The sequence below is a fragment of the Sander vitreus genome, chromosome 15 (genome assembly GCF_031162955.1).
Source record: "Sander vitreus isolate 19-12246 chromosome 15, sanVit1, whole genome shotgun sequence".
Lineage (NCBI taxonomy): Eukaryota > Metazoa > Chordata > Actinopteri > Perciformes > Percidae > Sander > Sander vitreus.
This window is the reverse complement of record NC_135869.1, coordinates 9,301,847-9,328,115: the sequence shown is the minus strand read 5'-3', so window position 1 is coordinate 9,328,115 and position 26,269 is coordinate 9,301,847. Positions and strand designations below refer to the sequence as shown.

At 40.8% G+C, this 26,269-nt stretch overlaps 1 protein-coding gene across 2 annotated transcripts in view; it reads left to right on the top strand.

The window, feature by feature from the left end:
* Nucleotides 1–26,269, top strand: part of shisa6a (shisa family member 6a) — a 91,916-nt gene that overhangs the window by 8,212 nt on the left and 57,435 nt on the right. For both annotated transcript variants that reach the window (XM_078269417.1, XM_078269418.1), the window contains exons 3-4: nucleotides 4,637–4,732; nucleotides 5,141–5,209. In XM_078269417.1, coding sequence (XP_078125543.1) covers nucleotides 4,637–4,732; nucleotides 5,141–5,209 — 165 coding nt within the window. The remainder of the gene's footprint in view (nucleotides 1–4,636; nucleotides 4,733–5,140; nucleotides 5,210–26,269) is intronic.

Sequence of the window (26,269 nt, the reverse complement as noted above, 5' to 3'; positions counted from 1 at the left end):
TATCAGGGCTTGGAGCCGTCAAACACAGTTGTGACTGGTTTAAATAAATACAAACAAACCAGAGAATTTTTTTCCCACCCTATCCCAGAATAGATAAGCGGTGTAGCCAGACCATCCTGGAGATAGGTCTAGCAACGCGAGACTACTTTTTTTATAAAAAGTTATATTGTAAAAGCAAAATAGATGAAAAGGCCAGAGCATTTGTTTTCCACCCTATCCCAGAATAGATAAGCGGTGTAGCCAGAACATACTGGAGATAGGTCTGGCAATGTGAGACTACTGTTTTTATAAAAAGTTATATTGTAAAAGCAAAATAGATGAAAAGGCCAGAGCATTTGTTTTCCACCCTGTGCCAGAATAGATAAGCAGTGTAGCCAGACCATACTGGAGATAGGTCTGGCAATGCGAGACTACTGTTTTTATAAAAAGTTATTGTAAAAGCAAAATAGATGAATAGCACACTTTTGACTTTTTCGTTTAAGTGCTTACTTTTTCTACTTCGTATGTTATCACAGCTTATTTATATATATTTTATTTGGTGTCAGCTACATAAATGATACATAGCTGGCAATTTGGCACCTAGAAAATTCTTAGTATGACCCTACGTTATTGAAGAGAGAATACAAGGTTTCACGCTTTCAGTATTTATTTTTGACTTTGAGGTTAGTTAATAAAAGGTTTTATATTTATGTTTACTTCTCTTTGTGAAAGGTGCAGTTCACCTCACTGGGAGCAGTGGTTATGTTTTCTTTACAAATTCTCTATTGATGATGTTGGAGGTGGAGGATAAGTGGTTTGGAAAATAAAAATGGTCAATGATCAACAACTGGTTTATAAGATGGCCTTTATAAGGGAAGCCAGCAGCTACAGTGATTCTTTGGTCTAAAAAACATCTCCCTGTTCACAGAAAGACAGATTTAATGGGTCAGAGAATAAAGATAGATTTGAATAGATTTTTTGATGTAGCAGCATAAAGGAGTATATTATATATTGGTGCTGTCAGAAGCCACACTCCATTGATGGTGTACTATTGAGTACCTCCTTCCATTTTTATTAGTGCCCATATATAAGCTATAAGTGATAAAAAGTAATATTATTAAGTATTATATAGTAATTGCTATTAAGCAAAAGAAAGCAATTGTATAGCATTTCTAACAAAAGGTAAAGTATTAACCCAAGGAGGAAAACATTAAAAAGAGGCTGATGACATTCAGCAATGGTGGATTTCGAGCATTGAACTGAAAACATCAGCAGTATGAGATGTGAAGTCATCCCACTCGATGTTCCGGAAAGGATATTATACCTCAGTGAGATACTGATAAAGTGTGTCTTTGGGATGTGGATAGTACTTTTCCTGAACCGTCCTGAGTGTGCATTATCACTTCAATTTCCCAGAGTTCCGTTCTGTTCTCTCATTTTTGTACTCTAAAGTTTCTATGTTGCTGTGAAAAATAGGCGACAAATGTCTTCCACACATAGAATGTGCAGAGAATGGAATCATCTCCAAAGGACACTCACAGCAACTGGGTTCATTTTAGTTTTAAAGCCCTGCAGATAGTTGACTATAAATTGACATGAGACCAACTTTGGAATGCTATTTTCAAAGAACGATGTCACGTTGCTGACGATAGTGGGTCTGGATGTCTCCGTCTGCCTGCAGAGTCACAATTAGACTGTGTCTAGTTTTATTCATCGGAAACCTGAAACCATTTACACTCTATTTTATATTTACACTTACCCATATCTGAGTGTTGTAAAACAAAAACAAAAAACTTCCATTAGATTTGGTAATTGGCTGCAGAGATTTGCTCCCTTTCAGCCATAAAAGCATTAGCGAGGTCCAACCCTGATGTTGGGTAATCAGGTCTGGCTCACAGTCGGAGTTCCAGTTCATCCCAAAGGTCTCGGACGGGGATGAGGTCAGGGTTTTTTACAGGCCAGTCAAGTCATTTTGAAAGAACTGGGAAAACCATTTATTTATGGCCCTGGCTTTGTACATGGATGCATTGACAGTATATGCATTCAAAGTTGCCACAGAGCTAGAAGAACACTATTGTCTAAAATAATTACATCCAGTAATAAAAAGGAATAGTTCAAGATTTGAGGTGCTGCTAGGTGCATTTTGTTACAGCTGGTCAGAGACAGGCTAGTTAATTTCCCTGTTTTTAAGTCTTTATGCTAAGCTAAGCTAAGTCAGTTGTTGGTTATAGCTTCATATTTACTTAAAGGACATGAGAGTGGTATCGATCATCTCATCTAACTCAGCAAGAAAGTTAATAAGCATTTCATTTCCCAAAATGTCTTTTATTGGAACTAAGGGGCCCCAGCCATGAAAAACAGCCTTGAAATAGCATATTTAGTAGACCTTGAGTTAATATTTAACAGCAACAATCATTTAAGATCAACCTTTTGTGTTTGATGGGGTAATGGGTTTATGTCAAAGTGCAGAAATGTGATGACTGTCGTCACTAATTTGATGATGTTTACTTGAATGACCAATTCAAATATAACTTTGCAAATTTCGCTTTCATTGGGAGATTTGAGTTTTTATCTCTGAAATAAAACACCCTGCCGCTCATTCATGAATGTATGATGAAAAACTTTTATAGTCTGGTTATTCTCTAAAAGAAATGGTTAGATCTTTTTCATTATGCAGGCAATTTTCAGGAACACTTCCAGAGATGATAAGGGGCTATAGGTTTATACTGCCACTTGGGAGCAATTTATATCACAGTCAGCGTCTCCAGCTACCTGCTTTCAGCTCCACGGTGCTGTCCTTGGAGCATGCCGAGGTTATGAATCACCAGCATTTCACCCTGGGAGACATTGTACACATATACTCTACTGTATCATCTACATAGACACAACACAGTGCTATTTAAAATCACTAGATTCAGGGAAATATGTTTGTTTTTTTTGGGATATTTACAGATTTTTCCCAAAGGTCCCACAATAACAGAGCTGGTCAGAGTGCGTCAGTAATCAGTTTATAGTCATCCTCTGGGTTTGATAAAAATAAACAAACGAGCTGTGGTGCTCAGGCTTGAGTGCCAAACTTCAGTCTGATGAATACCAGGCCGAATGGTCCCAGGTGTTTCTTCTCATTATGATAATTTGAAATGCTGTTCGATATCCACTTCCCGAGGCCCAAAGGCCTGAGTGATGTTTTTGACTTTGAAGTGGTTCCCTTGGAGAAAGAGGCATTTAACTGTTCGCTGGTTAATGTACAGTAGACAGGGACTAACAGAGAGAAAGAGAGGAGAGGTTTGACAAACCAACTTACTTTAGTTTTTATTTGTTCTTTTTGCTGTTTTCATCGACACTGCATTCTTTTATTTCTTCTTAAGACTTGTGTGTGATTGACAGGACAATTGAAAGTTGTCAGGGTGCTGGCAGGCACCTTGTCTTGCTCCTTTGTGTTGAGGCCCTGCAATCTCAATTACAGCACTGGTTCGGAGTGGTGTTAACAGCAATGTGGTACAAATTGCATTACGGCATGTTCTTTTAACACGGGGGAAATCCAAAAGTGTGCTGGCATCCTCAAAGAAGGGGGCTTAAATCCCTTCTAAAGTCAAGTGTATCCAACCCCAATCATCTTGCCTCTGAGGAGCCAAAAGCTGCATTTATATTCTTCAAATTAAATATATTAGTTCACTTACTGTGGAGAAAGAGGAGTGTTTAATATATGGGAGATATGAAAGCTCTGAAACCTGCAGGTTGCATCTCTGCCATGCTTAGGGCGATACATATTGACGAGCTGATGATCCCACATGAGAGTCGGTTTTGTCAGTTGTGCCATTTTAGACCTGTTTAGTATTCTTGTCATCTGTGGCTACTGCTTTATAAAATGGCAGATATGACTGGGGATTTGAGTACAGATACTCCTCAGTATTAAGGCCCAGTCACACCAGAATTTGAAAATATTGCTGTAAATGCAATTCCATGGATTAGTGGATGCGCTCGTAGGGGCGAAGTGAATCCATCTTTGCATTGGGTTAACTTTGTACTGTTGACCATTAGCAAACTGTCTGAGTTGTTGGCTTAAAGTGTTTTCCCCATTCTGTGATACCATTTCAGATTTTTCTTTAAACCATATTCTCAATGTTAACTCACATAGAAGCAAGGGACACTCCTAGATTGATGTAGGTTTCGATCACATTGGCTTATGTTATGGCCATCTGTTTTAAATATCTCAACATTGTTCCTGAGAAATAATGTTTCGTCATTCATTTTGACATGACAAACTGGTCTAAATACTACAATACCCAGCCACCATCACGTTTAACTAAGTAACTGGATCTGTTTGATGTGGTTGAAATACGCCTTGGGAGTCATAGTTCATTTCTGTAACGGCCCAGTACAGCGAAATTAAAAGGAATTTCAAGACTGTTATGACTGACTAGCACAACAAGTCCTCCAAATTATGCGTTGATATATGTTGTTTATTCTTACCGTAGTAGTTCACTAACTAGACCTGCTGTAGTCTATGTCCCCAGGCCTCTAGCGCCACTTATTTAGCAAGGACATATGAATTTGGCTGCACCACTTTCTGGTGGTACCAGAGAACAACGAAGCCCTACTGGCCTCAGATATTTTTGCTGAAATAATAATTTTCCACACTTTTTTGTATCACTAGGACACTATGGGAAAGAAAACATGCGCGGCGGGGGCCAAGACATGCACAACTTCATATCTTCTGGGTTTGTGACACTTGGACGTGGCCACTTGAAAGGTAAAGTCCATCCTCATTACCTGTTTTTCACTTCACAGTACCCTGAAAACCAGAAAAATAATCATCTCACTCAAAAAGCTACTGTGTCATGCTGTCGTTCTCTTTCTGCCAAATGAATGTAGCAGAAGTATGACTGTGACTTTTGTTTCAGCTCAACGGAAGTTGGACATTATAACACATAATGGCCACACACACACACACACACACACACACACACACACACAGACACATATCTGTGATTAAATCCACACTTCCAATGACAAAGTAACATTTTGGCCAGTGTGAATGCAGCATGGCACAGTAGTAAATTTCCTGACTATTGTCTTCCTTTGGAGTTTTAATGAGTCTGAAGCAGTGTTGGAGTGAGAATGAGCTGTAAACAAGAGGCCTGTTGTTGTGTTTTTACAGCGCAGCACTCCATAGACGAATCGGGGCAGATGTCCTGGCAGGGCGATCTGGACATCCCCCTCTCCTACGGTACGTTCTCCGAATGTTCTGTTTTCTTCCGGAGAAAAAGCCACACAACCTGCTTTCTGCTCGCACCTGATAAGAAAAGCCCCTCACACTTCACACACACAAACACACACATACATACACACACACACACACACACACACACACACACACACACACACACACACACACACACACACACACACACACACACATGGACCATTCGAGTGCCCTTGGCCGATAATCACAGCGCAGTCATTGGGTGCAGAGTGCCAGAGTCGTACGATTTTATTACTTTTTTTTTCCTGTTGGTGGTTTTGTGAGCCACAATATTTCCACTGGTGGTTGTTTAACAGCAGGTCTGAATGAAAGCCATGGCCGTACAGTCACAGAGTTTATTGATATGGCTTTTATGGACAGGTGAGGGTGTCAGACTTGTACATGGCTGCTGTCATTAACCATGTGAGTCTTGACAGCAGATAAACACTTCTTAGGTGTCTGCAAGGTAAGTGAAAGTTTGATTTTACAACACTAAGCATTTTTTCTGATTGAGAGTGACCATCCCTATATTTATTTATTTGGTGGTTTTGCTCTGTATTTTGCAGAAATCATCAATCACAGTATAAGTTTGATATATTTTTCCTTAATGAAATTTGAACTTAAATAGTTTCTGCTCAGCCATGTGTGACAGTGCGTCTTATGCTTACCACTAAGTTGTTCGGTCTGTTTTAGAGGTATTTGAGTTAGAAAGCATTTTAATTGAGTCTGAGTCCACGAGCCGCTTGATCCAAATACTGGCAGTCCATGATTCACAACTAATATAATGGTCATCTTAAATTCTTGACATAATATTAATTAATGTTTTCAATGACTGAAATTATCAGGACACAATTCTCTCGAGAAGATTAATCACTGTGGTTCTTTTACAAATACAATCCACTTGCAATTGAAGAGAAAAAGTATAAAATATTTCTGACTGGTCCTGACTTCCCTCAGGTCTCTTTAAAAAATATATAAAGGCTTGTCAGTTTTGTGTAGCTTTTTTTTATGGGTCGGTTTCAAATCAGGTCCATTATTTTAGACCTCTAGTTTTCAGCACACAAGTTAATGTACGGTTGCTGCTGTAAGTGACATAAATGCCCAGAGAATGCTTTGTCAAAAGGTGTTCTCCTTAAGGTGTATTTTATTGAACCGATGATTGCAACCTGACAGTTTTACTTTAGAGTTTTTGTGATATACTGTACAGCGACGACTGCAGCAAGTAGAAGTTTTGCAGTGCAGAACTGGGTTTGCTAGATCACAAAATGTCTTCTGTTACTGAAAAGGAAAAGCCTGTCTTAAACTTGCTCCATGTCGCTTTAACTATCAACAATGTCTATCAGCACACATAACTTGTAGTTAACACAAGCAGCTCAAAGTGACCAGTTTGTGCAGCCTCTGTGTAGTATCTCTGAAGGCTCTGCCCCCCAACCTATAGTTGCATTTACATGTGTCGGCTTTGTTACTACGCTGTAGTCTCGTTTTGCCAGACCATCCACACACTGCGAAGCGGAGGAGTGTCTGGCTAGTCCACACAGCATTCTGGGATGGGAGAAAAACGTGCTCTGGTTTATTGGCATTTCTTTAAACCAATCACAATCGTCATTGGTGGCGCTAAGAGCCGCTGCAAAATAGTTTTGCGCGAGAAAACTTATATTGGACAGATAGTCTAGATAGCTGTCTGGATTTGCCCTGCAGAGATCTGAGGAGCAGTTAACCATAGTCCTCCAAAAAAATTCCAACACAAAGAAAGCGGAAGGAAACTGAAAATACATGCATCTGGCGGAATTTCCTGCGGCACCGGAGCAATCCCGGAAGTGGAACGTCAAGGATATAGACTACTACGCTGTAACCCACTGACGCACAAATACGATCTCAGGACAGCAAATAAGTGTAATCTCCATTGATTATTTGCAGGTGAGAAGACGTTTTGGTTAAAAATCTGGTTAAATTTGGATGAAAAAAATGTAGAATGCATAAGTAACATTAACAAATGTAGAATACTGTATATCCTATATAATTGTCAAAAATTCAAGTTGTTAAGTGGTCCTTGAAGACTTTTAGTGAGGCAAATCTGACGACATCTTCCTAAAAATACCTGCTCTGCTGCTGGTGATGAATTGGCTGACATTCAATGTGGGTGACATGTTAAAATGACTCAACCCTGAAGCCAAATGACTATCACACACTGCAGAAGGCATATCTGAACTGCTGTGTGTTTTATTCCCCTTTGCAGAACATTTAAAACATAGAAACGTTTTGTACTTGCCAGACTAACCCCAAGAATTAAACAGACAACATTTGGAAAAGGCAGCAAGTGGGTGTTTAAAGACTAATATTTTAAAAAGTATTCCTGACTGTAACCCTCACCCTCTCGCTGCACGTATTAGCTGATACGCTTTAGCGGCCTGATAGCAGCAGCAGTCTTTAAACTAGCTTGATCTTCCAGAAGGCATTGACCTCTCCAGTTGCCTCTCCATCAACTTCGCTAAATTTATGCTGAATTGTCTATTTCAGAAATATTAGCTGTGCTCTATGTGGTTGATGTTGGACGACGATGGCATGTAGCTTTGAGTCGCTCATCAGGATTGGGAAATCACCTTGCCAGACTCCTGCAGACTCTGCTAGCCTTCTGCTATCTCTGCTTCCCTGGGCTAGATGGCCAGCTGGTCGGTCAAGTTTATAAATGTAAATATCAGAGTAAACAAAGGCAGAATAGGTGGAGAACATGAGCTCAAGCTAGCAGTAGCTACCACAGCTCATGTGGTTGACTTTGGACGGGGATCGCATGTGGCACCATGTCACTCAACATGAGTGGGGGATTAGGGATGGCTATGATAGGCCCTGCTGGCCTGGCCGGTCAAGGTTTTCAAATGTTAACATTAGAGTAAACACAGAGGAAAAGGTGAAGATGGCTATCAGCTACGACCTATGGCTACGATCACGACTACGTGGACAAGCGCTACCATTTCTGCGTCCATCTCCATCCCTACATCAGAGGGGCCACCGAGCATAGCGTCAACAAATTGAACAAAGACTACCCCTTGTGTGCTGGGCAACCTGCTAGCCAGTGTGCAGGCGCCGGATGATGAGCTGGCAGGCCAACCGTTCCTATGTGCCGGTGTCGGTTTCCAGTGGGATGGCGGAAGCTGTGGTGTCGATCCTGGAGTGCCGGTGCCGGTGACTCTTTTTCTGTGTGCTGATCTCATGGCCACATTCTGCTTCATGATGAATCATGCAGAAGCTGAAGGAGCTGATAGAAATACATTACGATTTCATGTGAATAAAAATGGATTGATTGATTAAAAGCGGAAGTCCTGTCAGCCTCCGTCTTAAATGTCTCAGTTTAATAGCTGCCCGTCACCGCTGACTGCATTCTGCCCCTGCTCCAACGCTGCTGTACACCAAGGTTATTATAGTTTAGCATTTTTCCATTAGGTTTTATTTTTATTTCGTTTTGACTTTTTGTTTTCAAATTCAGTTTAGTTTTAATTAGTTTTTAAAGGGGGTTTGTTAGTTTAGTTTATTTTTTATTTTTTGAAAATGCTTAGTTTTAGTTTAGATTAGTTTTAGTCTTAGTCTTTTTTTGTAATATAGGTTATTTGTCAGAGGGCAATATTCAAAAAGGTCAGAAAAAGTATTGTGTAATAATAACTCAATAACTCATCATACAATTTTAGAAATATGTATTCACATGTATTCAACAATAACACCAGTACATAAAATGTAGCCTACATATGGTCATAAATATGTAAACAGTCTACACAAGATGCTGCAGTAAGTGCAAAATGTGTAAGTGACGTGTTCCAGGAAAAAACCTAAATAGCCAACAGACTAAAGAAGACATGAACAGGTGTTTTGAACTTTGGTTCGAGTAAAGTGGCGAACTTTTTGAAGTCAATCGACTCACACAGTTGTGTAGACATCCCAGTATCAATCCACATATTAACCCACGCTTCCTCCCGCTTTTGGTGTTCCTGCGTATGTACTAACCAGCAGCTATCGGGTCGCTGGTGAAAGCCCTCCTGTAGTGTTCTCTGTCCTGCTGTTGTCTCCGTCATGCTACCTGGCCCTGTATCCATACATCCATGCCCGTAACGTTACCGGGGTTAGCTTCTGTTTCAGGGAAAGGGGGCTTTGCTTTCTCCTTTACCTTGTTAAGCTAGGTTAGCCTCCTAGCTTGTGTGCGCTTCTCAAATGTACTTTCAAATTCGTGGGATTTTTCCCTGTAATAAATTGTCCACATATTTTTACCACATTCCACTGACAGGAAATTGCTTTTATCTGACACAGTCATAACTAAATAGGTGCCGCTTTCATCTGACTTTCGGTACCGCTATGATGCCAGGCGACGAGGCGAGGGGCATGGACTATGTTGTGTTCAATTTGACGTGGAATGTCGGGATTTCTGGGTTCCCAGTCGGAAACTATACATGTCTAAGGGAAATGTCATGGTTGGAAAGATATAACGTTATTTGCTCTATGAAAGACATCGACAAAGACGAAAACTAAGGACATTTACTCGATAATTTTATTTTAGTTAGTTTTGCAAACATACATTACAGTTTTAGTTTAGTTATTGTTTTTTTTGTTGTAATGCCTCGTTTTTATTTTCATTTCAGTTAACGACAATGTTTTTTCCCATCTAGTTTTCGTTATTTCGTTCGTTTTCGTTAACGATTATAACCTTGCTGTATACACGGCTCATAGCTCATTTCTCTGGCAGATAACATATACATACTACAGCTAACATATCTGCGCAGGTCATCTGACTCACCTGCCCCCGGGGTTCATCACTCGGCTTTTACGTGAAGAGGTGGAAAATGGTTAACTGCAGTAAAGTACTTGACTAAATGCATTTCAGCACCGTGTTGAGGTACTTGTTCTTTGCTATTTCTTCTTCTTTCTTAATTTATTTTCTTCTGTTCTTTTATCATTCATTCCTTTTAAATCTTTGTACTTTTCTCTCCACTACATTTATCTAATGGCTGACCTGCATCTTGTACTGTTCCTTCTTTCTTTTTTTCCTACCTTTTTTGCTTCAATCCTTCCTTTCTTTCCTCCCTGCCTTCATTTCCTTCCTTTCTTGGCTTCACCCCCCCCCCCTTCCTTCACTGCTCTGCATTCACCCTTCTTTACTTCTTTTTACCCTCCTTTTTTTTCCCTTCCTTACATACTTATTTTGTCTATGCATTCTTACCCCTTTGCGTTCCTTCTTCCTCTCTTCTATCTTCCCTTCTTTTCATCCTTTATCCCTTTCTCTTGCTCCTGTCCCCCTGCTCTCTTTATTGTCGTTCTTTCCCTTTCTTTTTTTCTTTAACTGCTCAGAAACAAAACAACAAATATGAGGGGTTTTTCCCAGCCAACAGTAAACCAGTGCCTTTTACTGCTGATTTGCTGACTGCTATTTGTTGAATAAATATTTGAATACATGACATGAATTTGTAAAAGGGTATTTTCATATTGTGGTTCATACGTACTTACATTAAAGGCTTTGAACAGCAGCCTGTTCTCGTATTTGCATTTCAAACAAAACAATTACAATTATTTCTTCGAAATCCACTGTTTTCCAAGACAAAGCACGTTGGAGCATGAATGGCTATGACCTCAAACTCAACTGTGTGTTTTCATTGTTTGCGTGGGAGCGTCATGGTGAAAGAGTACAAACGTCAGAGCTAACAAGCTGCTTAACAAAGCTCCAAGTAATGCTGTCATTAATATTCATGCATCCATGTTGTAACACGGCACTCTGAGCTTTGTGTGGATCCACACAGACACACCGCTGGTCTACCTGTTGGCGTGTGTGAGGGCTGCTGCCAAGGCTGTGAAGGATGGATTTATGTCTGATGTCAGTGAGTGTTGGTGAATGGTGTGTTTACTGGCTCCTTCACATGGTCCATCTCTATTCCATGTGATGGGTTGTCTGTCGCGATGTGGCCATTTAACAGCTCTGGACAACAGCGATTTTATTCTGATGGAAGGCAAGCGGCTGTCTCACAGTACATGAATGAGATTCCTGAACCTGAATGAGAAACTGTGCATTGATTAAAAGTGGTTGGGGTGCTTTATCTTTGAGATTCATATGTGCCTCCTCGAATTCTTTTCTCCTATCCCTATCATAACTCTAACCCTGCACTGGCCCGTGCATTGCCTTTGGCTTCCATTTAGACTGTGTAGTCGTTGGACGCATGGGGAAGTCACCGGGATCCAAACAATCCTAACCCTTACCCTAACCCCCAGGTAAATTTAGGTCACAGGTTACGGTTAGGGGGTTAGGGTTAACCCAAAATCACAAGTTTGTCACAGAGTGTGTGTGTGTATATGTATTCTTAATGAGAAATTGTTTCCTAACCAACAGTCTAAAACCCAAACAGATATTTAGTTTATAATCACATAAACTGCAAGGAAGAAATTAATTCAAGCAACATTTTTATCAGCACTTGATTACGGTGATATTTTATATATGCATGTAAATTCGGCATCGCTGAAAATGTTAGATTCCGTGTACCATGCTGTGTTACGTTTTGTCTCTGACTCGGGTTTCCGCACACATCATTGCAAGTTGTATGAGAAATAAGGCCATGTTGCACAAGATACCTTCTTATTTATGTTCTCTACTGATATACTGATCAGTACCTGCACCCTTCGGTCACACAGGCAAATGATGTACGTCATTCCTCGAACCTGTACTGTGTTTGGTGAAAGTGCTTTTAAAGTTGTTGCTCCATCATCTTGGTGTGCGCTACAAAATCACCTTAATCTAGATTATTTTATCAGCATGGACGATTTTAAAAATAGGATAAAGGACTTCCTGACCACTGAATGCACATGTCCTGTTACAGAATTCTGATTTTCTTAGTGTTTAATGTAATTTTTCTGTTTTGTATCAAGTCTGTTGTTTGCTGTTTGTTACTGGATGTTGAGACTTTGATGCTGCTGCCTTGGCCAGGACGCCCTTGTAAAAGAGATTCTGAATCTCAGTGGGATTATTTCCTGGTTAAATAAAAAGTTAAATAAATAATAATAAGTAAAGCGCAGAAAAGCAAATCGTCACATGTGAGCAGATGATGTTTAACGTTTTAATTTTAGCTTGAAATATTTAGTGTGACTAATCAATTTCACATTTTTTGAAATAAACACACCGTATACCCAAAGTAAGTGCGAGGTTAAATGATCCCATTGTGTGCATTTAGCGGACATCTCCCAGATATGTTGTGTACAAACATTCCCCTTCGTCCTCTAGGCTTGTTCATCTCTCTCCTTGCCTTCTCTGCCTGTGGCATCCACTGATGTGCATCCTGCTTAATTACTTTTTCATGAGTTGCTCCCTGTTTTCGTCCTGAGGGAATTGCTTTTCCCCCCTCATCCCAATCCACTTAAGGTGACCTTGTCTTATTGGGACACACTGCTGCAGTCCTCCCACCTCCCTGCGCTATAGTCCCTCCAGGCCTACAGCGTGTCTGTGCATGGCTGCGTAGCTGAGTGCAAATGGCGGGGAGTTAGAGTGTGCCAAGTAGGTATCACTTGCCCGGTTTGCCTCCATTACCGAATCCTCAGACGTCTCAAAGCTGTTAGTGGCTCTGAACTCGAGCAGGCAGTAACTGAAAACTTGAGAATCGTAGATCAATAAATCATGTAATGTAACACTGGACACTCATGTTTTCCAACCTGACAAAGATTCTTTATATTGATTCTTACTATGATGCTTTATATTGATTCAAAAAGATCGAACAGTGGTGAGTCCAGCTTTGTCTGGATCTAGTGCTCGCCCACTGCTGATTGTTAAAGTCCACTCTAAAGTGTCAGTGTCTCACTGCGTGTGGACGCAGACGCAACAAGATTTTATTTGTTGCAAATAGTCTCAGTTCTGGGTGGAGTGGATGCTCTTTCCGTTTGCAGTGCCTCTTTACAATTTGAGCTGATAAGGTGTACTGTAATTATTTTTAATATCTGGTTTTTGTACAGCTTCATGCCGCCTTCTTTGTCTTGCTCAAATTCCAGTTGGTGTTTTAGTCTTTGTGTTATGAATAAAAAGGGATGGCTGTGACGCAGGAGGTAGAGCAGGCTGGAGGTTTGATCCCAGGCTCCTCCGGTCCACATGGCTGACTCCTTGGGCAATACACTGGAACCTAAGTATGGATGAATGACAGGCCAATTGTGAAGTGCATTGTCTTATGTTGTTTACAGCTGTGACATGTTTGCTTTTTTTTGCATGATTGAAAGCTGTTGAGCACAGAGGGCTGAGCTGGACTCTAACTGTAGCAAATAATAGAAAAAACCGACCCACCTTTATCCTCTAAACTAAGGCCCACACATTTACACACGTATTACGTATTTTTCAGTGGGTACTGTTGATTGGTTGGCTGAAACATTAATGTAGATGGACTCAAAGTAAAGCCAAGACAAAACTGACTGCCAATGAAGTTAAGATTGTAGTCAAGAGCTGTGTCCTGTATAACAGCCCAGAATCTACATCCATTTAGCAAAACTCAAGCTTTCTGTCCATTGCCCATGAAGGTAGTACAGTAGTGTTCCCTGTGGTGATCAGAAAGTAGAAGAACAACGACGCTGGTGATATTTTGATTTGAACAGGTCTCATCTTCCACACTATAAGCTGTGCTGAACCTTTAATGCTGACGAACACAGCTCTTCTCAGAGCTGGCCACATCCATACAGCACTACATAAAATACCAAAGAGCAGCTTTACGTCTTGAAACGATCAAAGCATTCACAGAGCTGAGACTTAAAGACAAGGCATCACACAGAGTGAAATAGCAGTGAAAGCTTTACCCCCTCAGCTTTCTGTCACCGAGCTGTGAACTTTTCATCCTGGTGATATGTGTGACAGGTGGAAGCTTGTCGCGGCCCACGCTGGGCCAGATATGAACCCAGACGCAAACAAATCATGTAAAGCTGGGCATTTTGACCAAACGACATAACTCTCAGAAATAACTACAGTAGAAGTTATTTTCTCCAAAAAGGTTAAAAACAAGTAGGGGAGACTGAAATATGTATCAAGTAGTCAGAATATAGCAGAGGAGGCATTTGTTCACTAAGATTGAAGGAACAGGTGGTAACAAGGTTAACATGAGACACTTTTTGCATTTTGTGCCACTGCACAATCATCAATGTATATTTATTTCAAACACTAATTGGTGTATTTTCATGTAGTTGTTGGGCAAATGTAGGACATATAACCTAATTTTCTTTATCCAGCTTTGAAAGAAGAAACCATTAAAAACATTTGTCTATGGGATAAATTTGGCCATGGCTAATTATTATGTCGGCTTGGCACATAGGCCTACTCTCTTCTATGTCATCAGGAGACACTTAACTTAGCACATCTTTAACAATGTTTATATTTTTACACTTTTCTCGCAATTCAAACAATGACTAAACACATTTTCTTTGTAGCTGTGGAGAACATAGTCCTAAATGAGGTGGTGTAAAAACGTGCGCACATCAGAACCTTCATGGGGTTTCCTTTTGTTCTGTCAATGGGCTTACTTAAATGCTACCAAGTAGATTAGCGACCTCAGTCTAGGTGGCAAATAGTGAAAACAGCTCTTAGTGTGAACTTTGGGTGTGTAGGACACATGTCCTACAAAGGTTTGTAGAAGAAAAACACTATATGAACATACACCGGTAATTACGTCAGAATTCCACTGGAAGTTGTGTTTAGAGGAGAGTGATACAAGAACTGAGACAAACAGGATGCAAATAGGTCCAACACACATTCACTATGGATTAAGTCTTCATTCCATTCAGAGGCACAAATCGTAATCTTTATTTATTTTTTAAGCTGGTGTTCTGTATTAGCTCCTCCGTTGGAGTCACAGACTTTGCTACTCACCGTCAATCACTGTGTACATCGAGGTTACAATATTTGTTTTGAGTCGCGGGTGAATAAGAAGTTTAACCTTTTGCTGTGTGAAACTCCATGAAAACCCCAAACCTTCATTCTGTTGCCGGGCAGTTTTCAGGCAGAACTAAGACTCTGATTGGTCTTTATCAGGTCATTTTAAGTCAACGCAGCATTAACCTGGAGTGGTCGTTTCCGCTTCTTTCTCAATGAGTGCGATTCGAAGCAGTGAGGAGACCATCCTGTCACGGCGCACAGATCTGCAAAACGCCAAATGCACCATATGAATTGATTCCTCTCCTTATCTTACCTGTCCATTAAATAGGAGGCTGATGAACCTGATTGGGTTGGTTAGATCAAACTCACACTCAGAATCCCACAAGCCATACTACCGCATGGCAAAGAGTGAATACTGTGATTCATACATCATGTCCTGACACACACACACACACACACACACACACACACACACACACACACACAAACAGATAGCTTCTTAACACTGGATCCAGCCTCTCCTCATGCATTATGTAGTGTCTGTGCACTGAAGTCACATCTAAAGAGCTGACCGGATGGAATGTCAACATGCGCTATCTCATCTATTAAGGCACCACATACTTTCTCCGAACATTCTTTATCTCAAATTGGAAATATATATCGTCCTTCCATTTTAATACAGAGGCTACCACATATAGTATCTGTGTGTGTGTGTATATATATATATTTGGGCTGTCAATCGATTAAAAAATGTAATCTAATTAATTACATACTCTGTGAATAATTAATCGAAATTAATCGCATACATAATTAATGGTGCCTGAACCGATACTTTTTAAGAAAGTAAAAAAAGAAAAGAAAAAAAAAAGGACGCGTTATTTTGACAGCCCTAATAGATATATATACGCATATTTGTGACAGTCATTTCAGAACATATTCCTGACTATTCCTGTGAATTCATATATCAGGTTGTGGTGGTGAGTATGATGTATTTGTTTAACATAGGCGTTGATCTGCAGGATCCTTGTGTGTATTTTTACTGATTATATATTTATTGAGGAGATCATTTCTGTCTGGACAGTTCTATAGCATCTTCATCTTCAGTTTTTGAAGCTGTTATTTTTGTTGTGTTGTTGCAATAAATTGCTTTTTATTCTTCAGTGAACTAACATCTCTCTGACGCAGTGAAAAAAAAACCTAAAACATAACAGACAAAGCAATGCATATGTATTTCCTATTGCACAAGCAGGTGTGCAGGTAGGTGTGGAGGTCAGGTTAGGAAACACTGAGGATAACTAATTCTGAAATGGCAGGAGATATTAGGAACTGGCAACAGTGCAAAAAAGGCATTCTGTCGATGTAAATTCTATAAATATGGGGTACTCACAAAAGACAGATTAGAGAAAAAATGATCGAAGATATCCTGACTTTTAGTCCCTTGTATGCGTCAATCTCCTAGAACCTAAATTTCCCATAATGCACCCAATAATCTGGGTCTTATTGTTAGAGCCTTGCTGCCTGTTAAATGCCCATGTTTTTTAAACTTCACGTCCAGTTTGTAAGAGAGACTTATCGTAACAAAGCTGTAGTCTCCAAACTGTAAATTGATCTTAATGTGTAAAATCTAAATTAAAGTCCAATAGAATTTTTTAACCCCTTGTTTGTTGACTGAATCTAAACTGCTGCAGTTTAGTGATATATAATTTTCATCATGCCAAGAGTCCAATAAGCATCAGTTCACATGCTCAGGCCAGACAACAAACCTGTGAACGAGTCAGGCTCCACTTTCACATCCTTCACTCTGAAGGCCGTGGGCTGTGCCACGCTGAAATGCTATTAGCAGCATAACAAAGTTGTGAATTGAATGCGGCAGCGATGAGAAAGCATTAAATGACACGTGAAATCCTGTTAGGATGCAGATTGGCATTATCTGCACTGCACCTGTCAATATCTATTATGAGTGGAGGGCAAGGACAGGGCAGATCTGGACATGGAAATGCTTCTGTCAGCACAGTGGCCACGACCAAATACCAATACCTAAAAAAGGACAGCTTGTCTTGGTATGCAAAGAATTAGCTGTGATACAGTAGGCAGGCCTGCCCAAGGCAGCGTTGTTTTATCTTAGGGGAAGTATTCTCCCTTTACAATAACGAGTGAGTGCATTCAAACCAGAAAGCTGCCAGAAGGACAGAATAATTCAAGAAAAAAGCTGACAACCAAGGACGAGAAAAAGCCTTCGAGTGGCGAGAAGAGGCTGAGTGTTAATGGCTGTGTTGTGAAGGACAATGTCCTCATTTGGAAAACAAAGAGGGCTCTTTTTCAGAACACGCTTAAACGCAGTACACTCACACATACACACTGATGAGCAAGATTACTACCCGAGAAAAGAAAACAGAACATTTTAAAAGAGCAACTTAACACCCTGTTTTAGCTTAAACACGCCCCCTTCACAAATTAAAAAATGCATTAAAATCAAACATCTCCTAGCTTAAAGGGATAGTTCGGATATTTTGAAGAGGGGTTGTAGGAGGTACTTATCCATAGTCAGTGTATTACCTACACAGCCCGGTCTCACGGCAGTTCGTGTAAATGTCACGTTATTTTTAATCTATTGATACATGTTCACTGGGACGTTTTTCTCGCTTTTTACGTGATGGCCAGCACGAAAATGTGAAGTAATGTATTTCAATGGGAAGCATATTTCGTGGTCACAGCACGAAAATAGTAGGGAGTAGTATAAAAAGCTGAAAATCTGCAGTGTGCTGGATGGGTCAAACAACACAGGACTTTCACCCAGGCGAGCGGGAATCACATCCCGCGTGTGGCGTTTTGTTTCCCATAGTCTTCCTAATCACAACCGTTATTCTCGCGCGTCCCCAGCAGCCGTCTCCCGGCGTGTGAGGCGTCTTTTCCCTGTAGTGTTTTTCCTAAACCCAACCTCCGGGTTAGGGTTAGGGTTAGGGTTAATGTCAGTTTAAGTTTATGCTATATTTCAAATATTTCCCCGCTTTACCTTGCCGCCAGAAAGCCCAGTTTAAGTTTACGCGAGGGGAACTGAAGCCATTATCTATGCTCTCGGTAAAGCCACTAGGCAACACCGACAAAAGCAGTAATTTCTGGTCTACTGCTGCCTCAATCGGTTAGTTAGTTTGGTAATTTTGTTAGTTCCTATCCCTTCAACACACCAAACAAACTAACTGATAGAGGCAGCAGTAGATCAGCAATTTCTGTGTTCTGTGAGGTAAAATTACTGTTTTTGTCAAAGGAGTCTGGTGGCTTTGAGGAGAGCATAGAACAGCTTTAGTTCCATTTACAGTATATGTTGCGTTGCCTCGTAGTTTCAGGGTGAAGTGTCCTGGGATACATTCTAGATTTTTCAAATTTTTGGGCGTCAAGTGGACAAAATGATTAATGATTTCTCTCATAAAAGGATTTAACTTCGGTCGTAACACTATAAAATGAGTCCAGGCTCAAAACATAATGTTAGAAAGTGATAATACATGTAATGTAATAACTCAAAAAAAGTGGATTTAGTGTTGAGTTACTCTATAGGTTGTAAATTATGGCCGTCCGATAAAAACTATATCTCCCAATTTAGCAAAATGTATCTTTTGTTGACTGTAGCGTGTACATAGACAGTGATCTAATCTGGAGTGCTCACACATCTACAAGGCAAGGCAAGGCAGCTTTATTTGTATAGCACATTTCAGCAACAGGGCAATTCAAAGTGCTTTACATGAAAACAGATAAAAAAAATTAAAAACAGATTTACATGAAAACAGATTAAAAAAAAACAGATAAAATACGAGAAAAAAAAAGAAGTTACAGTGCAGTATAAGAAATTAAACATTGAAGAGCAGTTAAAACAGTTAAATATATAAAAGCAGATAAAATAACTTTCCTGGACTCAGTGATCCAGTTTTTGGAAAGCCAAAGCTTTTTGACCAATATGACAGATATATCAAGCAGTCCGGTCCATACTTTCTAACCATCTCATCCACTATGGGTCCAGATGCGTCGCACGGCTTTGAGGTTTCATTCCCCATAGTTACAGAAGCTTTTCCTTTAGTATACTCTTATCATTTTCGATGTGGTCGTCACCGCAAAGCTTAGTTCTTTTCTTTGGCAAACCTTGCAAAACCCGGTACAGCCCTGCAGACAAAAATCTCTTAATAGTCCAGAACGTGTTCTTAAACTATTTTATTTCTTCTGCAGTCTGTCTCTAAATAGTCAAGAACTCGCTCAGAGTGTTTATAGACTATTTTTTTCTTTTTAGGCCTTCTGCCTAAATTAGTTAGTTACTTCGACTAACTTTTTGACCAGCCCAACGTCTGTCTCTTCTGTCAACTATTGTCATGCCTGCATCAGAGAAATAATCAGAGATATGTCCTTTTCTGCAAGAGAATGTCACTCGTAATCATAAATTCAATCTTAACTTTCCTGGACTCAATGATCCATTTTGTGGAAAGCCAAATATTTTTGACCAATATGGCAGACATCTCATGCAATCCGGTCCATATTTTCTAACCATCTCACCCATTATGGGTCCAGATGCTTCGCATGGTTTTGAGGTTTCATTCCCCATAGTTACAGAAGTTTTTCCTTTAGTATACTCTTATCATTTTCGATGTGGTCGTCACCGCAAAGCTTGACAGCTACAGTCAGAATACACACACACACACACACACACACACACACACACACACAGGACTTGGCACAATGAGCTCATCACAGAGACAGGAAACTGCCATACAAACAAATCAGCGCCCAGTTGGGTAGAGATGTGATTTTTGTTCCACATCAAACCTCCCACTCCTCTCCACACAGTACGGCTGCTGCTGCTGCTGCTCGAGTGTCAAATTGCGAGCTGCGGCGAGCTCTCGCTCCAGGCACAAATGGCTGGTAATTGTATGTAAAATGGCATCAGAAATTACGATTGCAACTCATCTGCAGGTTGACAACACCAGTGGAGTCTTCTCCTCTAAATGCTTCGTTAGTCACTGCCTCCGAATGTTTTTCTGTGAACGGGAGAAGCCGAGTGCTCCTCCACCCACCAGTTTCCGCTGACCCTTCGGGCAGACCTGCAATTGTTTGAGTGATGCATCCTACACACACCAGGCTTCATTCATAAATCTAGCTCTTCAAAAAAAAAAAGCACAGATGAAGGAGGCCTCGCTTGTATCAATATGAAATATTCAGCATCCATACAGTAGCACGCTGCGGCTGTAAGATCAGGGATTGCAGGCTCACTACTGTGCACATCTGTGAAATAAGACATACAGTGGTGTGAAAAAAGTGTTTGCCCCCCTTCCTCATTTCCTGTTCCTTTGCATGTTTGTCACACTTAAGTGTTTCGGAACATCAAACCAATTTAAACAAAAGTCAAGGACAACACAAGTAAACACAAAATGCAATTTGTAAATGAAGGTGTTTATTATTAAAGGAGAAAAAAAATCCAAACCATCATGGCCCTGTGTGAAAAAGTGATTGCCCCCCTTGTTAAAACATACTATAACTGTGGTTGTCCACACCTGAGTTCAATTTCTCTAGCCACACCCAGGCCTGATTATTGCCACACCTGTTCACAATCAAGGCATCACTTAAATAGGAGCTGCTTGACACAGTAAGGTCCACCAGAAGATCCTTAAAAGCTACACATCATGCCGAGACCCAAAGAAATTCAGGAACAATTGAGAAAGAAAGTAATTGAGATCTATCAGTCTGGAAAGGGTTATAAAGCCATTTCCAAAGCTTTGGGAATCCAGCGAACCACAGTGAGAGCCATTATCCACAAATGGCGAAGACATGGAACAGTGGTGAACCTTCCCAGGAGTGGCCGGCCGCCCAAAATTACCCCAAGAGCGCAGCGACGACTCATCCAAGAGGTCACAAAGACCCCACAACAACGTCCAAAGAACTGCAGGCCTCACTTGCCTCAGTTAAGGTCAGCGTTCATGCCTCCACCATCAGGAAAAGACTGGGCAAAAAATGGCCTGCATGGCAGAGTTCCAAGGAGAAAACCACTGCTGAGCAAAAAGAACATCAAAGCTTGTCTCAATTTCTCCAGAACACATCTTGATGATCCCCAAGACTTTTGGGACAACATTCTGTGGACCGATGAGACAAAAGTGGAACTCTTTGGAAGGTGTGTGTCCAAGTATATCTGGCGTAGAAGGAACACTGCATTTCATAAAAAGAACATTATACCAACTGTAAAATATGGTGGTGGTAGTGTGATGGTCTGGGGCTGTTTTGCTGCTTCAGGACCTGGAAGACTTGCCGTGATAAAAGGAACTATGAATTCTGCTGTCTACCAAGAGATCCTGAAGGAGAATGTCCGACCATCTGTTCGTGTACTCAAGCTGAAACGAACTTGGGTTCTGCAGCAGGACAATGATCCTAAACACACCAGCAAGTCCACCACCGAATGGCTGAAGAAAAAACTAAATGAAGACTTTGGAGTGGCCTAGCCAAAGTCCTGACCTGAATCCTATTGAGATGTTGTGGTATGACCTTAAAAAGGCCGTTCATGCTCGAAAACCCTCTAATGTAACTGAATTAGGACAATTCTGCAAAGATGAGTGGGCCAAAATTCCTCCAGGGACGCTGTAAAAGCCTCATTGCACGTTATCGCAAACGCTTGGTTGCAGTTGTTGCTGCTAAGGGTGGCCCAACCAGTTATTAGGTTTAGGGGGGCAATCACTTTTTTCACACAGGGCCATGATGGTTTGGATTTTTTTTTCACCTTTAATAATTAACACCTTCATTTACAAATTGCATTTTGTGTTTACTTGTGTTGTCCTTGACTATTGTTTAAATTGGTTTGATGTTCGAAACACTTAAGTGTGACAAACATGCAAAGGAACAGGAAATGAGGAAGGGGGGCAAACACTTTTTCACACCACTGTAGGTGTTAGAGCTGTGTAAGAGTGGGTGGCACTGATTAGAACCTTCCCTTGTGTGTTGTCAGGGAAAAGCAACCAGCACACTGTCAGGCCTGACACAGTGGCAAAGACAAGATGGGGAAAAGAAAGGAGAGGATAGCAAAGCATAGCAAAGGGGAGCTGGTTGAATTGTGAGGTTTGGATAATCTAATGGGGGCCTTTTTCGCACATAATGTGAAACATCTATCAGAGATGTTTCAACAAGCAGTGTGGCCACTTTTCTTTATCGCTCATTAACAGTCAACACCAGCTGAGTGCCTGCAGGAATGCACAATGGTTCATTATACTATTTACCCATTTTGCTCTCATTCATCACTTGGTATAATGTGGTTTGCAGCACGCCATCAGCATTAGGTATTATTGTAAGTACATACCACTGAGCAGGGTGTGCAGCCCACAGCAGCTCTTTTGCCTCACAGTATAAAGGTTTTGGACTGCGAGCTGGGTTCTTTCTGGGCTTCCTCTGGGTGCTGTAGTTTCCCTCCATAGCCCAAAAGCAGGTAAGGTAGGCTCCAAAGACATCAAATAGGATAATCAGTATAGAAAATGAATAGGTGGATGACTGCAGACAGCAGACGTTTAGAGGCAGTGTCTGTATTTCTTTACTAGCCAGCAATAAAAAAGGAATGCAGATCAGAAGTGGAATCTTGAAAATAAAGCCCTATTCACACAGCATTAGTATTACCTTGTACTTTGGGGTTTGGACGCCGCCTTTCATGATCATCCTAGTCTGGACCACTGCCCGACCGGAGACCTAAGTCCCCGAGTTGACGCGCTCTCTGCGGCTTTGTCCGAGGGCTGACGGTGATGCTGTGTGGGTGCCACCGTGGTGGGGATGATAGGGTGTGAGCCTCTGGTAGCCTCTACCGGGCCTGGCCCAAAAAGATATGGAACCCTGACCCAAGTGCGGTGTGGCGGCCTCTCTTCCTGGCCTATACCGTGCAAATGCGCCACACGGAACTCAGATGTGGGGGGGTCATTTCTAAATCACACGAGATCCCCAGATGATACTTATCCCGTGCGAATAGGGCTTAAGTCAGTGTCAAGAAGAAGGTCGTCTAAGAAGAAGGTCAATGACTGAACATTTATCTCATGCAAATATTTTTTCATTAGTTATTTCTACAAAATCTGGGCATGCCAACTCACTTTGGTGGTCTCACTTTATATTTTAATATCCTCTGTATGTGCTGGTACACTGTAGACAGTGAAGTCCAAATGCATTTCTAAAGAGTATTTAGACAACTCTAATCTTCTTGTTCAAAGATGTAATTTGTTGCACTTTTAATAATAGTTTTGTAAACGACATACAGCCTAAGACAATTCTGGTGTTGTGGCTTGTTAGATTTGATGACACTCGATATTGAAACAAAGAATGATGGGTTGATAGATATTGAGTTGAGGTGTTAGTGCCATACAAAAGACCTATTGCATGGAATACTAGCCATTAGCTGCTGCTATCAAAGCCATCAAAATACAAAACACACCTTATCAAACCCCTTTGACTAACTGGATGCAATTGAGTTATGAAATGTTTCCGAGAACACGTACAGCCCTCCTCACATGCCCAGTCTGTCTAAATAGCCTGACCTGTCTGAGAAGGAGTGAAAACAGCCTCAATTTTAAGAAGTTTAATACCAAAAGGTCAACCAAAAATGGGTTGACATCTGTAAAAATAGGCTAATTTAACCATAACATTTTTGCAGTGGCAAAATTGCTAAAATTCCCATCAGGTAAAATAATCTGACAGATACTGAATACAATGAAGCTTCACTTCTGAAATATGTATATACAGTATATTCACATCACATCCAGAAATGCTTGAATTCATGATTCATTCATTCAAGATTGTAGTAAAGTGGTGCTTTAAATTGTGTTTTAAGTGCATATATTTGAAGTTGCATGCATAGGTTTTTATTTTGCAATTTTTAGTTCCACCAAAAATGCACTTTTACTGAGAGTCGAGTGAATTTCCTTCATTGGAAGTCAGCACCTCACCCACACACCTGCGGATGATTGCTTAATCAGAGGGCGATACCACTCCTGTGGTGTCTTTTCGGAGAAAATACATCAGCCTATAAAAATAAAATGGTAACGGAGCCCAGAATATTGAGTTGTTCTGGGCTTTTGGAGTGCTGCCATTCCAGTTTATATGTTTGAAAATGTTTGAAATGTTCATACCACAAGTTTATAACATCGGTATTAGACTACTATTTTATGTGGAGCTGAACTTTAGGTCACGTCTGAAAAACCGTCATTTGCATTTGCATTCGAGACAACATTTAAGTGATGTGATTGATCTGCAGACTGTCAATTAATTCAAATCTTTCATGAATTTAAATCAATTCTAAAATGTTCGGTTGAATGGGATGGAAGAGAGAGGTCTTTATGGTTCAGTAATGATGCATGCTGCCGACTCATCTCTCCCTTATCGTCATGATGTGAGCTTTAATATGCTGCAGAGCTGTGGCCCTATCAGATCAGATGTGGCTCCGGGCGAGTGGAGCCTTCATGGGTGAAGAGGATGGAGACGAGGAGGAAAAGGAGCGGCTGCGGCTCGGAGTGCATCATTTTTTTCCTCATTTCTCTCCAGTTCTAGACAACAGGCCCTGGCGAAATGACTGTGGGTGCCGCCAACTGTGAAATTAATTGAACTTGTGATCTGAGGGGTAGAGACCAGCATCCGGCCCGCGGAGGCGAGTGTGCATCCACGCTTACATTAGCTCATGACAAAAGGAACAGCCAAGCCCAGAGGCGCTGACTGGATCCATGGTCAGTTTCCTCTACAAGATGTCTCCAGACGTGGCTGAGCTTCACTTGACTTACGTGACATTGCAGCAGAGTGTGTGAGACATGCTGTCATGCTGTTGGCTCTCGTTAGAGGCATTATTTTGCAGAGAAATTAGATTTTTTCACAGATCCATCGTGTCAAGCTGATGATTGTTCTAGTGATAACGATTCAGTGTTCAGGACAGGTTTTCTGGCCAGGGATTAAGCCTTGCTAGCCAAGCTCAAGAGTGGGTTTTAAGGGATTATCCAGTTTACTACAATTTGGTAATGATTTTTTGAAAGTAGTTGTGGCCACCATTTCTATCTGTAATGATAAAATTGCAATGCAATGACATTGCCAAACAGAAGTCAAAGATGGCAAGAAACGGGATCAATCGGACAAGTCTTACACCAACCTCCAGGTTAACCAAGCTTATTTGGAAGAGAAAAAACAAAAGGCAAATTTATCACCCAACCTATCTGTTGTTTCCTGCTTTAAAGGGGTGGTTCAGAATTTTGGACATAGGACCTCATTTCCAAGTTAGCCAGTGTGTTATTTATCAGTGGAGACGGTTTTCAACACTTTTCATCCAGTCCTTCCAGTTGCAGAGTTCACTGGTGCTAGGCTAGCGCAAGTCAACAGTATCTGCTAGCCCTGCCACTAAAAACAGTCTTACCCACTCCACAGTACACCCGAGGCAAATAAATTATAATGCCAGATTATCGATGTAAATGTCTGTGTTGATAGAAATAAAACTACCCTTGCATCTCAATGATCGCATTACATTTTGAGGGACTAGATTCTCTGCAGCGGCGGAATTTTACTTTGCTCCGGTTAGTAGTACTGCGCCGAAAAGTAAACAGAGAAGCGTACTACAGTCGGGACACCTAGTAGCCTAGTACATTGGTATTGAAGCATTGGATTGGAAACTAAGGATTAGGCAACATGGTGTTTCAGTGTGCATTTAGAAATTGTAAAAATAAACCAAACAGATGGGCACACACGAACTCTGCAACTGGAAGGACTGGATGAAAAGTGTTGAAAACCGTCTCCACTGATAAATAACACACTGGCTAACTTGGAAATGTGGTCCTATGTCCAAAATTCTGAACCACCCCTTTAACCTACCATATGTGGCGTAGTTGTGTGCAATTTTTGTTGCTTACTTTCTGTTTTACTTCCAAAACACAGTTTAGATATTCTGGATACTGAACTATCTGCCTTTTTTATAAACTACAAAATGTTTTAATTAAAAGATTTGGCTTTTAAAACAGAAACTTAAATCTGCTTCCTCACAAGTGGTTTGGTGAACTCTTTTAACAGCAAAATGCTTCAAAACAAAGTGATTGTTGGATCTTCTTACAGCAGCTAGAACTTTGGATTTAGAGAGGCTTATTATTATTAACTTATGTATTAAACAGACAATGCCATCATCACACCGACTGCAACTGGCAAAGTATGCTGAGGTGTGTAAA